At 33.5% G+C, this 13,966-nt stretch overlaps 1 protein-coding gene across 1 annotated transcript in view; it reads right to left on the bottom strand.

Moving 5' to 3' along the window:
• Positions 1 to 13,966, bottom strand: part of TRHDE (thyrotropin-releasing hormone degrading enzyme) — a 455,449-nt gene that overhangs the window by 187,537 nt on the left and 253,946 nt on the right. Inside the window, exon 7 of the mRNA XM_011972836.1 lies at positions 5,309 to 5,446. Within this exon, the coding sequence (XP_011828226.1) occupies positions 5,309 to 5,446 (138 nt within the window). The remainder of the gene's footprint in view (positions 1 to 5,308; positions 5,447 to 13,966) is intronic.

The raw sequence follows: 13,966 nt of genomic DNA, 5'->3' as shown, positions 1-13,966 counted from the left end.
AGATGATAAGCTAGCAAAGCACTGATGCAATGAGGGTTTGACTGTTGGCAGAGGTTAATGTTGACTAGTAACAGAGACCTGTAGGGAGAAGAACACAGAAGAGCAGTGGCAAGAAATTTTTATTGTGTTACACACAATATTACCAAATATAAGTGATATATTCTACAACTCCAGTCTCTACAGTCTTTCCTGAATTGTCCTGAACTATCAATATCAACTCCATCTCTACATCTACAGGAATATTCTTTTTAGAACGCAATTTTAATTATGTTACTCCTCGGCTTTAAACTCTCCTTGGTTCTGTTTGACCTGTTGGATAAAATACAAATTTCTGTCTGGGAATAGTGGCTCATGCCTGTAATCCCAGCACTTTGGGAGGCTGAGGCAGATGGATCATGAGGTCAGGAGTTCAAGGCCAGTCTGGCCAATATGGTGACACCCCATCTCTACTAAAAATACAAAAATTAGCCAGGCGTGGTGGCGGGAACCTGTAGTCCCAGCTACTCAGGAGGCTGAGGCAGAAGAATTGCTTGAACCTGGGAGGCAGAGGTTACAGTGAGCTGAGATCACACCACTGCACTCCAGCCTGGTCAACAGAGCGAGACTTTGTCTCAAAATCAATAAATCAATAAATCAATCAATAAATAAAAATTCTTAGTGTGAAAGGAAATGTCTTCCAAGTTCATATCCCGCTTATTCTTCCAGTCTGTCTGCTACTCAAAATTCACATTCCGCTATGATTATGTTTAACTCTTTGATGTTCCACTTAATCACCAGTTTTCTTTTCTGAGCTTCCTCTGAAGGATGATTTTCTTGTTTTCTTACAGTTCCCCTCTACTCCCCTATCTCGTGACTGTATCTTGTAGATATTTCTATCATAACTCCTTAGATTCTGAGGTGGCATCCGTTACTTTTTTTCTACTGATCGTTTTCTTTCGGAAATTGTTCCTCCTCTACTTTGAGTGATCCCAGGAGACCTAACTGCTATGGGACTTTTGTCTCACATCACAGAGGATGAGCTCATGACATTCACTGACCAGTCAGAATACTCCATCCCGGCGGACACAAGGATTGGCCAGTGATAATCTCTTTCCTAATCAAAACAAATCATAGCCCTTTGGGGAAACAGATATAGATTCTATTGTATGGGAGTCAATTTACTCTTTCTCTGAACTCAGTAGGGACACAAAATTGAGGCCCATATGAGATGAGTCTTAGTGCATCCTAAGGATCATCCAGAAATTAAGTCAGAGAGAAAGAGATCCAATAAACTGAAGAAAGGTAGATTTCTGATGATATTGTAAATATCTAACTCAACCATTCTGAAAGTTAATACTACATATCAAATTTACCCATTATTTAGTCAACAAGATTGAATAAATTGCTCAAGATGACTTCAGGTAGGTGTCAACATTTAATATGGAAATATTGCTGGATAGCACTCATATGTTACTGCACTGGTTTATTTATGTTTTCTCTCCTTTGTGTATTACTGATTGTTAGATCTCTTCTACTCAGCACACAGTCCCTAGAACATAAGCACAGGCTTAAATGATTTTGGAATAAATGTTCCAGCCAAGCTTGTTAATCAAATATGAAAATAATTAAGAATACTGGCTCTGGAACCTGATTTTCTGGGAAACATATCCTTGAATTTACCATAACTCAACATATTTATCTTTAAAGTGAGGATGATGATCATAACAACCCCATTAGATGCTTATAAGAATTAAATTATATAATAAATGTAAAATGTTAGTTTGGTGACTAGTACAGAGTATCTATGTAATAAATGTTAGCAGTTATTATTTATGTCTCCAGAATCATCTATATTACCTGTCATACATCCCAGAATGATGTTGTTTAACCTACAAAACCCAACATAGTTTACCTTTGTTCTACTTACAAAGTAATTGGTTATTACCCATTATGCACATACTAGTTTTCTTATAGGAAGAACCTGAGTGAAGCCAAATCAAAGAACAAGGCTAGGAAACTGAATTTACATCAAGGCCTGATGCTGAGATTATCAAAATGAAGTCCCTGAAATTTCAGCCTAAATGTTTTAATCCTCCTTTCTCCATATTCACATTTGAAAATTATTTTTCAGATATGCCAGCAGATAACTGGGTCACTATTTTTCTCCACAGTTTTAGATGTTTGATTTGGTACTGTGTGAGGGAGTCCACACAATGAAGGCCCATCAAGAAAGCATGATGAACAAGTGGACAGAAAATCAATAAGGATACAGAACACTTGAACAACTCTATCAACCAACCTCACCTAATTGGCATTTATAGAACACTCCAGCTAACACTAGTGGAATACATATTCTTTTGAAGTGGATACAGTACATTTACCAACATATATCAACTTCTGGGTCATAAAGTAAACCATAATAAATCTAGGAAGATTCAAGTCATACAGAGTATATTCACTGACCACAATAAAATTAAGTAAGAAATGAATAACAGAAAATTTTCTGGAAAAATCTTCTACTATTTGGAATCTAAATAATACACTCTGAATAAGACATGGCGAAATTAACAAATGAAAGGGAGAATTAGCAGGCATTTTAAAGTGAATGAAAATGAAACTTAAACATATCAAAATTTGGGAGATTTTCTAGGTGGTACACTTAAGAAAAAATTTACAGAATAAATGCTTAAAATGGAACAGAAGAAAGGTCTCAAGTTAATGACCTCAGCTTCTACCTTAGGAACTTAGAGAAAAGAAAAATTTAAATTCAAAGTATGTAGAAAAGGGAAATATTGATTAGAGAGGATATTTACGAAATAGAAAACAAGAGAGAAAATCAATTACAACAAAAGATGCATTTCTGAGATCAATAAAATTTATAAATGTTCAGCTAAACAAATCACAAAAAAATGAATAATACACAAATTACCAATATCTGGAATGAAAGAGGTTATATGATTAGAGATGCTACAGTTATTAAAGGGATAATAAGGGAATATATCCTGTAAAACTTTATGCCAATAAATTAAACATTTTAGATGAAATGGGCCAAGTGCTTGAGAAAGAAATAAACCACCAATGCTCACATTAAAATAAATAAATAACCTACCACATATTAACAAAATTAAATCATTAGTTAAAAACCTTCCCAGGGAGAAAATTTCAGGTCTCTACTGTTATACTGGTAACAAACATACTTTTAACAAACATTCAAGAAAGACATAATATAAATATAAATTTTATACAAATTCTCCCAGAAAGTTGAAAAAGATAATAGTTGCCATTACATGATGCTAGTATTATAGTGACAACAAGGAAGACGTTACAAGAAAGATAATTAGGCACTAATATCCCTCATGAGCACAGGTGCAAAATTTCTAAACATGTTTTTAGCAAATTGAATCTGACAATTTATAAAAAGGATAATATATTATGACTAAATGACATTTGTCTCAGAAATGCAAAGATGGCCTAACATTAAAGAGTTAATCATTATAATTCACCATAATGACAAACTAAAAAACAAAAAATATATAACCATCTTGATAGATGCTGGAGAAAAGCATTGAATTGAGTCAACACCCATTTCTGATTAAAACTTTTAGCAATGTAGAAAGGGCATGCAACATCTTCAACCTGATAAAAGGCATTTATAAATATTTAGAGACATACTAATGGATAAAGACTGAAGGTATTGCTTCTAAAATTAGGAACAGCACAAGGGTTTGCTCTCACCACTTCTATTTAATATTGTACCAGATAAATAGGCAAAATGAACTGTATCCTATGTATAGCAACACAAAAATTAGAAATGAAATTTCAAAATACTACTATTACAATTGCCCGGAAATGTGAAATACTTAGGGATAAATCTGAAAAAAAATATGAAAAATGTATTCACTAAGAACTACATCATGGACAGAAATAAAGGGGACCTAAAGGAACTGGAGGCATACTGTATTCATGGGTCAGTCAATATTGCTAGGATGTCAACTCTCCCAAATAGTTTTATAAACACAATGCACATTTCTGCAATTCCAGTATAATTTTTGTAGGACTTTAAGAACTCATTCTTAAACTCATATGCAAAGGACCAAAGAAACTTACAAAAAAAAAAAAAGAAAAAGAACAAAGTTGGAGGACTAACAGGACCCAACCAAAATATTTTGTGTGTGTGTTAACTACAATAAACGCTTCAGGGAATAACTTCTACCTTCCTAGTTATTTGCATGCTGCTATTCATGATATCTTTTTACCCCTCACAGAGTATCAAGAATAGTATTCCAGGCTGGGCGTCAAGGCTCAAACCTGTAATCCCAGCACTTTGGGAGGTCGAGGCTCGTGGATCACTTGAGATCAGGAGTTCAAGACCAGCCTGGCCAACATGGTGAAACCCTGTCTCTACTAAAAATACAGAAATTAGCCAGGTGTAGTGGTACATGCCTGTAGTCCCATGCTGTAGTCCCAGCTACTCAGGAGGCTAAGGCAGGAGAATCCCTTGTATCCGGGAGGCAAAGGTTGCAGTGAGCCATGATGGCGCCACTGCACTGCAGCCTGGTGACAAAGCGAGACTCTGTCTCAAAAAAAAAAGTACATAGAAATTCCAAAAAATGCAATTTAACCTACACTAAAGATCACAGCAGACTTTGATCCTATTTCAACCATCATTAAGTGACTACTACGTGTAAAACACGAAGAGGCACATCATCACGTTAAAATTAGAACAACGAAGAGATACAAAGAAAAATCCTAATCCAAGTAACAATGGGAAAAATTCATATTTACCTTATTTTTACATTTAGTCATTGGCTCAAAATTATTCATTGCCAAAGTCTAGTCTTTTTAAAATTATATTTGTTATGTTTAGTTATTCAGGAAACATGTTTAATTTTCAAAATATCTTTCAAATAGTATATATAAGATGCATGTATCATGTCATTACCTATATCCATTTGTATTGGCCCATCAAAATAAATTAGTATTTAAGGGCATTGGTGAAAATTAATTTGTCACTATATGAGTCAGTTCTTTTATTAATAATAATAAAAACTGACATTTACATAACTTCATTTGTAGAGCAACTTCATATTGATTCTCCAAATATTTATTAATATTTCCAATATTTCTATGCATTATTTGCAAACATTAATCTCCATTTTGCCAACTTTTAAAGCAAAACCGTAGCTCATGAACCTAGTGACTCTGTTTTGTAACTCACAGTCTATGTCTATCCGCCCAGAAGAAAAGAAAAATATACACATCTAACATGAATTAGTTTAGCTATCTTGGTAGTGAAATATCTAATTGGCACTTTGTTCTTTATTCCCACCTTTTTATATGCGATCCAGTCAAACACCCTGTCAATATCTGTTGCCTGCAGCACTTCCTGTGATACTGGATGGGAACTGACCAAGCCGTCCAGCAGCATCACTTCATGCAGAACATCAGTCAGGAACCTCTGTTTTTCCTGCAATACAGTAGACAGGGCAATATCATAGGTGATTCATAGTTAGAGAGAATGTGTATGATGACTTGAACATAATGTATGTCACTTAATTGCTGATATTGATCAGTCTTCCAAGGCATGACTCAACTCTAAAGTGAACCCAGTAAAAATGCTCCTTAAGTTACTCTAAAACGAAGGTGGTTGACTTAAGCTCAACATGAAACAAAATCAATGGACTACATTGGTCCCTAAGTAGATAAAAACAGTGAACTCTTGTGTTTTAACAGTGGCTAAAGCAAATTTGGACAATGGGCAGGCAATAATAACAATGATAAGATGCAGACTTATTTGTGCATTTTACAGGGTAAACATTATAATTCCAGTCCCAAATGAACTTTTAGGTAAGTTCAATATAAGAAATACTAACCTTCTGTTATTCATACCATGGATTTCTAATACCATTTAAACAGCTCTTTTTTTTTTTCCCTGTCCTTCCCTCCCTTCACTCTCCCTTCACACACTCACATAAAACACACACACACATTTATTTTCTGAAAAAATTTCAAGAGACCACAACTAGTAATAAAAGGCACTCTTCACATCAAGCTAGAATACTGGTGGATGTATTTGGGGATTCAAAATAGTGGACATAAAGTGGAGACCAATCAGTATTAATAATCCATCACCATGAAGAAACGAAAATAGAAAAATCATGAGATTTCCATTTTCTGCATATTGAGACGTTAGCATTTGCTCTGGTAAAAGCTGATTTGCTATGTTAAAAAATAAACTGTAAAGAAAAAGTACTTCTCTGTTTTGGGGTTTTTTTTGTTTGTTTGTTTGTTTGTTTGTTTGTTTTGGAAAGCCCACTTTAAAGAAACAGCTAGGGTTTTGTTAATAGAAATGCTGGCAGCTAGTAGTCTTCTCGGCCTCCTGCCTTCATTGAAAGAGGAAAGTAAGAAAAAAGAAATTGCAAAATATAACAAGGGCTAAATAGCCCCTAGATAGTTGTGACCTGAGGAGTATCATTACAGAGATTAACACTTCAATGCTTAAACTGCTCTAGCTAATTCTGAACTCACTCCTGGAGTCTCCTAGTTTTGAGCCCAGCAGATAAACAGCATGTTATTTCTCAGTGAGTTGTAATTTCAAGCTGAGAATACACGAATCCTGGATTTAAAGACATGGAAATGGAGAAAAAAATATGCCAAGAAAAGAATTGTTAACTGGACATAAATGTGTGTGGTAATTTAAATCTGGCTTTAAAGAAAGATTTTTTTTCAACCTCATTAGCTCTATGACTTAGTATGTTTAATTGATAATGTATTTAATTAGGCATCTGACTACATACTGCAAGGTTTGTTTTCTAATAGATTATGTTTTATAGTCTATGGTCCATATATTTAACTTCTTCAGTCCTCTCTTGCTCTAAGAGCTTCACAGCAATGATCTTTTCTCCATCCAAGAGGATTATATGGTAATGACAAATCATACTTTGAGTCCCTGAGGGCTGCTCCGGATCCTAAGAGGCCACAGATGAGAAGTTCAAACTTAGACTGAATTAAACGACAAATATGACATAAATACTATATTTCTTCTCAAACCAATTTCCTAATTCCAGACAAATTAAAAAGAGTAGAATTAGACTTTATGCTTTAAAATTTTAAGATTAATAACACCAATATTCACATTGTTTATTTAAGTCCACTGAGAAGCAACAATAAGATCTCAGAAAAATAGCATAGTCTTAGAGAATAAGAAAAATTTATGTACCAATTTCAAAAGAAAAAATTTAAGGTTACTTTTAAGCAGATATACAATCTTGTTATTCATTCAATTTTAAAATGTAGATGAAAACTATCTGATATTAGAATTAATGGGAGAAATAATGAAATTATAATTATACTTCAACTTGACCAATGAACACTTTTGTTTATAAGAAATACCAATTAAACGCGTGATTCCATTCTGAAGATAAAATACTATTTAGCCATTTAAATAGCAATTGCCTGCTCTTTTACAAATCATTCAAGCACCTGATCTAAAACAACCAGGTAAAGTGAACTTAAAATGATGCTTTATTTAAATCTTAATTTTAAAAGTTGGTAACAATAAATTCATGTTGATCAATATTAAAATTTACTAAACATACCTTGGTTTGCTAGAAATGTAATTTTTAAAATGGTATAAAGAAAAATGGCCATGTAATTTAGAAAATAAAATCTAAATTCCAAAGAGAAAACTTTCCTGTTAAAAGAAATATGAATTATATATTATATTATTGCCTCATGCTTCTGGAGGAAAACAAAAACAAACCTTGCCTACTCAGTAGACTTTCAATAAGCAGTGTTTAAGTTTTGTAGTGCTAAATCATTAGCAAAAGATTCATCTGTCTACCTTGTTGGAGAGAATGATATTGTGTAATTGAAAAAAATAAAAAAGTTTATATGCATAAATGGATTTAGAGAGAGGGGAAACAAAGAAAAAAGCCTGGCAGGAGAACACTCACAAATCCCAGAATAGCTAATACCTTAAATTGAGGAGGAAAAAAGAAAAGTCTAGCCAGAAGCAAACTCAATTTTACAGACTTGCAAAGAGTTTCCAGCAGAGAAGGTGCTAATTTTTTATAAAGACCTGTGTCACTATAAAATAAGAAATGATCTCAGCTTGTCAGCCCTGGCAGGGGCTCTCATCATCATCAAAATCAACAACATCAGCAAGATTAAGTATTGGTTAATTGCCTACTGTTTACCTGAAACTATGAAAGCTTAAAAATAAAGAAATCCTAGCTTTAATGTGAAGTAAGAGATAAAACAGAATATTTGGCCATAGTAAATGAAACACTAGTTTCATCTTACAGGCTGAATGTGCTAAAGGGATTTCGAGAAAAACAATACTGATTTGGTTTGACTCTGTGTCCCCACCCAAATCTCACCTTGGATTATAATAATCTCCACATGTCAAGGGTGGCGCCAGGTGGAGATAATTGAATCACGGGGGCTATTTCCTACATACTGTTCTCCTGATAGTAAATAAGTCTCACGAGATCTGACAGTTTTATAAATGGAAATTCCCCTGCACAAGCTCACTTGCCTGCCGCCATGTAAGAGGGCTCCTCATTCACCTTCCGCCATGACTGTGAGGCCTCCCCAGCCATGTGGAACTGTGAGTCAATTAAATCTCTTTCCTTCATAAATTACCCAGTATCACATATGTCTCTATTAGCAACATGAGAACAGACTAATACAAATTCTGTTAAATGAAATGATTCGTGGAACATTTAAAGGAAGAAGTAGAATTTGATCTAACACTTGGCAGGAAATTTAAAGTTTGGTGTGTGTGTGTACACATGCATGGTGAAATAATATATTTGTGGTGAATATTCAACAGGTACTTATCATTTTACATCATATTTTAAGGTCACCATGATAAGTGACCTAACACTTTGAAAAAGCAGCACAAATAAAACAAAATGGAGAACTTTAAAATCTGTTTACAATAAGTTCAATGTCAACAGTAACCATAAATTCTACCACTTCAATGTAGGTGCTACCTAGAGTAGTTGAATATGTGCCCACATTTAAATAGTTACAATAATATCAAATATATCATTTTGTATTCAACTATTTTCAAAAATCTATTGCATTTGAATTTTTGGAGAACAGTACAAAGGCATTTCAGAAAAGTAAAGAAAATGTGAGTAAATGTAGAGTTGAGAATGAACACCATATAACACTGCCATTATTTTATGTATTCACTCATTCATTTAACAAATATGTATTAAATTACCACTCTATGCCAGATATTGTGCAGCATTCGAGGAATGAATATATAAGCAAAAACTAGGCCCTAACCTTAAATAACTCAAGAGTAGAACAAAAAGTACAAAAAAGTACAGATAAACAGCAAACTGTAATATAATATGATGGATGCTATAAAACACAGAGGATGAAATGATTAATTAGTTCAGAAAAGGCTTCATAGAGGAGGTGACATTAAAGTGGGTTGTTGAAGGATGAGTGTTTACTCAGATAAATGGGGGAAACAGCTAAAAAGGGCAAATCTGGCAGAGGAAACACGAAAGAAAGATACTCTGTATTCTCAATTATCAGGTTGAAGTTTTTTTCTTTATAAATAGGCAGTGGCAGGCATAATGGCATAATAAAAGTAGTGTCTTAGGAAAATTAACTTATCTGCAGTACACAGGATTATTTGATGCATGCAAACAGGAGACAGGAAGTGGGATGTGGTGGTGATGTATTAGAACAAGATGTTGCTGAAGGACTGTTGGATCTGAGAGATATTTTGAATGCAAAAATTCAACCAATGTTGATACTTTGATGCCTTGGTTCCCTTAGTAGATAAAAGGGAGGAAATACTCAGTGATAGCTACATAGCTTTTAGACCTGATGAAACCTCCCCCCACCAAAAAAAAAAAACCGGGGGAGGAACTACTGACAGAAATGGAGAGGTAGAAAAAAAGTTTGGTTTGGAGGATATGCTAAAAACATCCAGTTTTAGATATTTTGCAAGAAAAATTAAGGTAAATATCTAAAAAGATATGTGCCATAGGCAACTGAAAGTAAAAGCCTGGGTCTAAGATAAGAGGCTAGTGCTAAAAATCTTTTGACAATAAACTGTAGTCTATATATATATGTGTGTGTGTGTGTGTGTGTGTGTGTGTGTAATCTCACAAAGAATTCACTCAAACGTTATTTATTACAGTATTAGCATTTCATATATTCAGTAGCATCTGTGAAGGGAATTATCAATAGTTCTTATCACATTAGGCACACATGAGAAATTATATTTCTTTATGTCTTGTAATGGCTTCTACCTGAACACGTCAAAGTCTGAGGGGTTAAAAGAGAATATGCCTGGCATAGCCACAGTCACTGGTGATGGATGGAAAATAGGAAATAAGAGTAAGGATGTTGGCAGGTTCCCCTAGGAAGGCTGACTAATTTTAGGGAAGAGCAACACGAGGCAGATACTTCGACTTTGTCACCAAAAAAAAAACACAAAAAAACAAACAAACAAAAAAAACAAGCAAACAAACAAAAAGCAGACCAAAAAATCAGAATAATCTAAATCAAGATCAAAGAAAGTCAGATACATCAAACCAGAGACAAAGAAGAAAAGAGCCAAGACTGAGCCAATTCAAGTAGTTGTGAGGTGTTCATAGGCATGGAGAAACCAGAAGAAAAATTATCAAAGAGACATGGGTTACATCAGAGCAGCTACAAATACTCAATTTTCTAGAAGGATAGATCTGAACATAAATGGCTTTTCTGGTATTCCTAGGATAAAAGGGAGACACATTGAAGCCTCCAGACTGGATATCTGCCATTCACTGGCTGTATGACCTTGAGCAAGTTACTCAAACTTTTTAGACCTCAGCATTCTCAGTTGCAAACATATGTGGTTGTGAAAATTAAATAAGACAATTAGTTCTACAAATATTTATAAGCAATATTTATAGTAATATTTATTAAGCACCTGCTACATCTTAGATGGTATGCCTGGTTCTGGGATAAGAAAGATACAAAGACAAAGGATACTGGCAAAGGCTATAGATACTTGCAAAGGCTATAGAAGTATGATAGACGAAGGTGAAAACAAATGTTAAAACACAACTTGCTACATGTAAAAATGGAAGTAGGTTCAGGATGTAGTGTGACTACACTGAAAAGGCTGCTAATTATTCCGCCTTAGGCAGGGTAGAGTTTGAATTGAATATTCAACGCTGATTTGAGTTTTCTAGGAGGAATGGCAGAAAAGGGCATTCTTGACAGAAAGGAATATGTGGGAAAAGTCATGGAGACCTTAGTGTGGTTTGTTTGGGAGACTACAATGTTTTGTGTGGCTAAAGGCAGAGTTTAACATAGCAAATTACTAGTAATGAGAAAAAAAAAGATAGGCAATAATGAAATCATCAAAATTTGTCCATGCCTAGTCAGAAAGCTAGTGTTAGGAAGTGACATCATCAGGGCTACATTTAGAGATATAACTCTGAATATCTCTGAATAGTAGGAAAGTGGACTAGAGTGATAAACAACTGGAAACAGAGAAACAGGACAACATTGCATAATTGTGCACAAATAGCACACAATATGTGCTTTACCTTTGTGATCAAAACACATTGCACCAATTATTTCTCTAAAACTTAGCTCGATTTTATAACCAATGGTGATCAACCAATGTATTTACTTTGAAATCCAAAATGCATACATTAAATATAGATATAAATATAAATGTAGGCAGACTTATAATGTATGTAGATGCAAATATATATATCCAAATACAGTTATTTCATTTTTCAGTATTTTCATTTGTTTATGTAATATCCTATTCTAGATTGTAATGTTCACAATATCTGGATATAATTTCTTAGGAACAGAATAAGGAAGTTTTTTAATGCTGGAATCAAACCAATAGAAAGTCTGACTAAAATTATAATGCTTGAACAATGCAATCTAATTCCACATATGTTTCCCGACTCCCTCATCTACAGGAGGTCCTGTGTTAGAAGCAAAGGAGACATAATTGAGACACAATTCTGACTTTAAGTAACTCCCATTATGGTATGAAAGATAGATACACATACAGCCCATTAATGCCATGTGATAGGTACAGTATTATTAATAGTATAAAATACTGTGAGAGTAGAGAGAATGTTATGAGTAAAAATGCTTTCAGTGTCTAAGACTATGTTGATTCAAGTTTACTTGATCTATCATAAAGAGAACAAATAAGATATATAATTTATGTTTTACTTCTCTGGAAATCTATACTGTAACATGATAAAGACTTTTAAGAATACCTAGGTTAAACAAAATACCACATGAATTTTTACTAAACTGAATTCCTTATTTATACAAGGCTAGAATGAAGGATAAACACATAATTAGCATTGCACAGTTGGTGTTTTTCCTTCTTGTTTTTCATTACCTACTCAAATCATGACAAAGGTTAAAGCAGAGAAATATGATCAAGAGTTCAAAAGAAGTAAATATATTGGGGGAAAATATCCATCAGATTTTAATCTATGTGAAATAGTATCCCTGTAACTTTGCAATTATCATCTTTTGTAAGCATACAGCACAATGCCATATTTGAAATTAGAAATTATGTAGACTTCGAATTTCCTATAACATTGAAAGAAATTTACTTTGTAAATTTTATATTGTCATCCAACTGTTTATAAAGTTCTATAATGTACAAAAGTATTTTAAGTTCTACCAGTTGAAAGTTAGCTAGATTTACTAGTGAAAAATTATATCATCATTTAGTTGACTAGTAAATAATTTATGCACAGTTAAATCATACTGATGAAGACAGTAAAAGCTTGTGAAAATAAATGTTGCTTCCATATACCAATGCACTTTAAAAATTAACATTTCAAAATCTCATGTGTAAAATATACTTGTCCAAGATGTTAATAATTATTTTCACTTGCAGCCTGTTAAAACAGTCCATTTATACTAAAGCCAATCTTGTGTAAACACACTTATATACAGAAGGTATTTTTGAAAAATAATTTTAAAAATAATCACCACTAATGCCTACAATGAAACAAACACTGTACTGAACAGTTTATTTGTTTGTTTGCATAACCTTTTATGGAAAGTGTTACATGATCACAAGACTCCAGGCATATCTCTTACTGATATAACATTATTCTGTGATTTTGCATAAGCATTACAATTAACTGAAATAATGTGTTCCATATGTTATTTCTTTCAGCCATCAACTACATTTCATTCAATGCCAAGCTACAAAATCTCTAAGATGCCTTAATCAGTGCATAAACTAAAAAAGCGATTATGTTTTTATAAGAATATCTCAGATGATTTTGTGCCTCTCATAATCCCAGATAACCCTCTGCACAGTTTTTATGAGCTTCTATACTCTGGAACACGATGAACACAGAGAAAGTGGGTTAAATTGTGGGTCTGTTCCATGACTAAACCCTTCAGCTGCCTCATGTTTTGTTTTTAACATCCAAGCTGAATGCGTCATGTCTCATTTTATCCAAGATGTGATGTAGCTAAGGGAAAATGCTAAGATAGAACACAAAATGAACTTAATTATATACAACCAAATTCTTATTATTCTGCAGACTTACTCAAGACTCTTAAAAATATAGCAATATTGATACAGCAGAAGTTATCAATCAGTCACTCACATTTTCATTACTTATGATAATCCTGGGTCTTATGGAACAATTGTGAATGTGCTTCAAATAATGTCAATCACAGTAATAATTATGAACAGGTTGTCTAATTACATAGCTCATTCTGATTCTAGCGGCCCAAAAAATCACTGCAAATAATCGCCATATGCCATGTGCTTATCCTTTAAAAATATGCATGTCATTTAGCTTTCATTTATTTGTGAGGATTTCTTTTTTTTGTTGCTTAAACTATGAATTGTGATTTAAAGTATTCTTTTTAATAAATATTATTGTGTAAATTTAAGGTATACAACATAACATGGAATATAGATAGATAGTAAAATCGTTACTACAGTGAAGCAAAT

Source organism: Mandrillus leucophaeus, unplaced genomic scaffold (assembly GCF_000951045.1).
Source record: "Mandrillus leucophaeus isolate KB7577 unplaced genomic scaffold, Mleu.le_1.0 Scaffold1305, whole genome shotgun sequence".
NCBI lineage: Eukaryota > Metazoa > Chordata > Mammalia > Primates > Cercopithecidae > Mandrillus > Mandrillus leucophaeus.
Note: the sequence above shows the minus strand (reverse complement) of the source record. Positions and strands in the feature narration are given on the sequence as shown.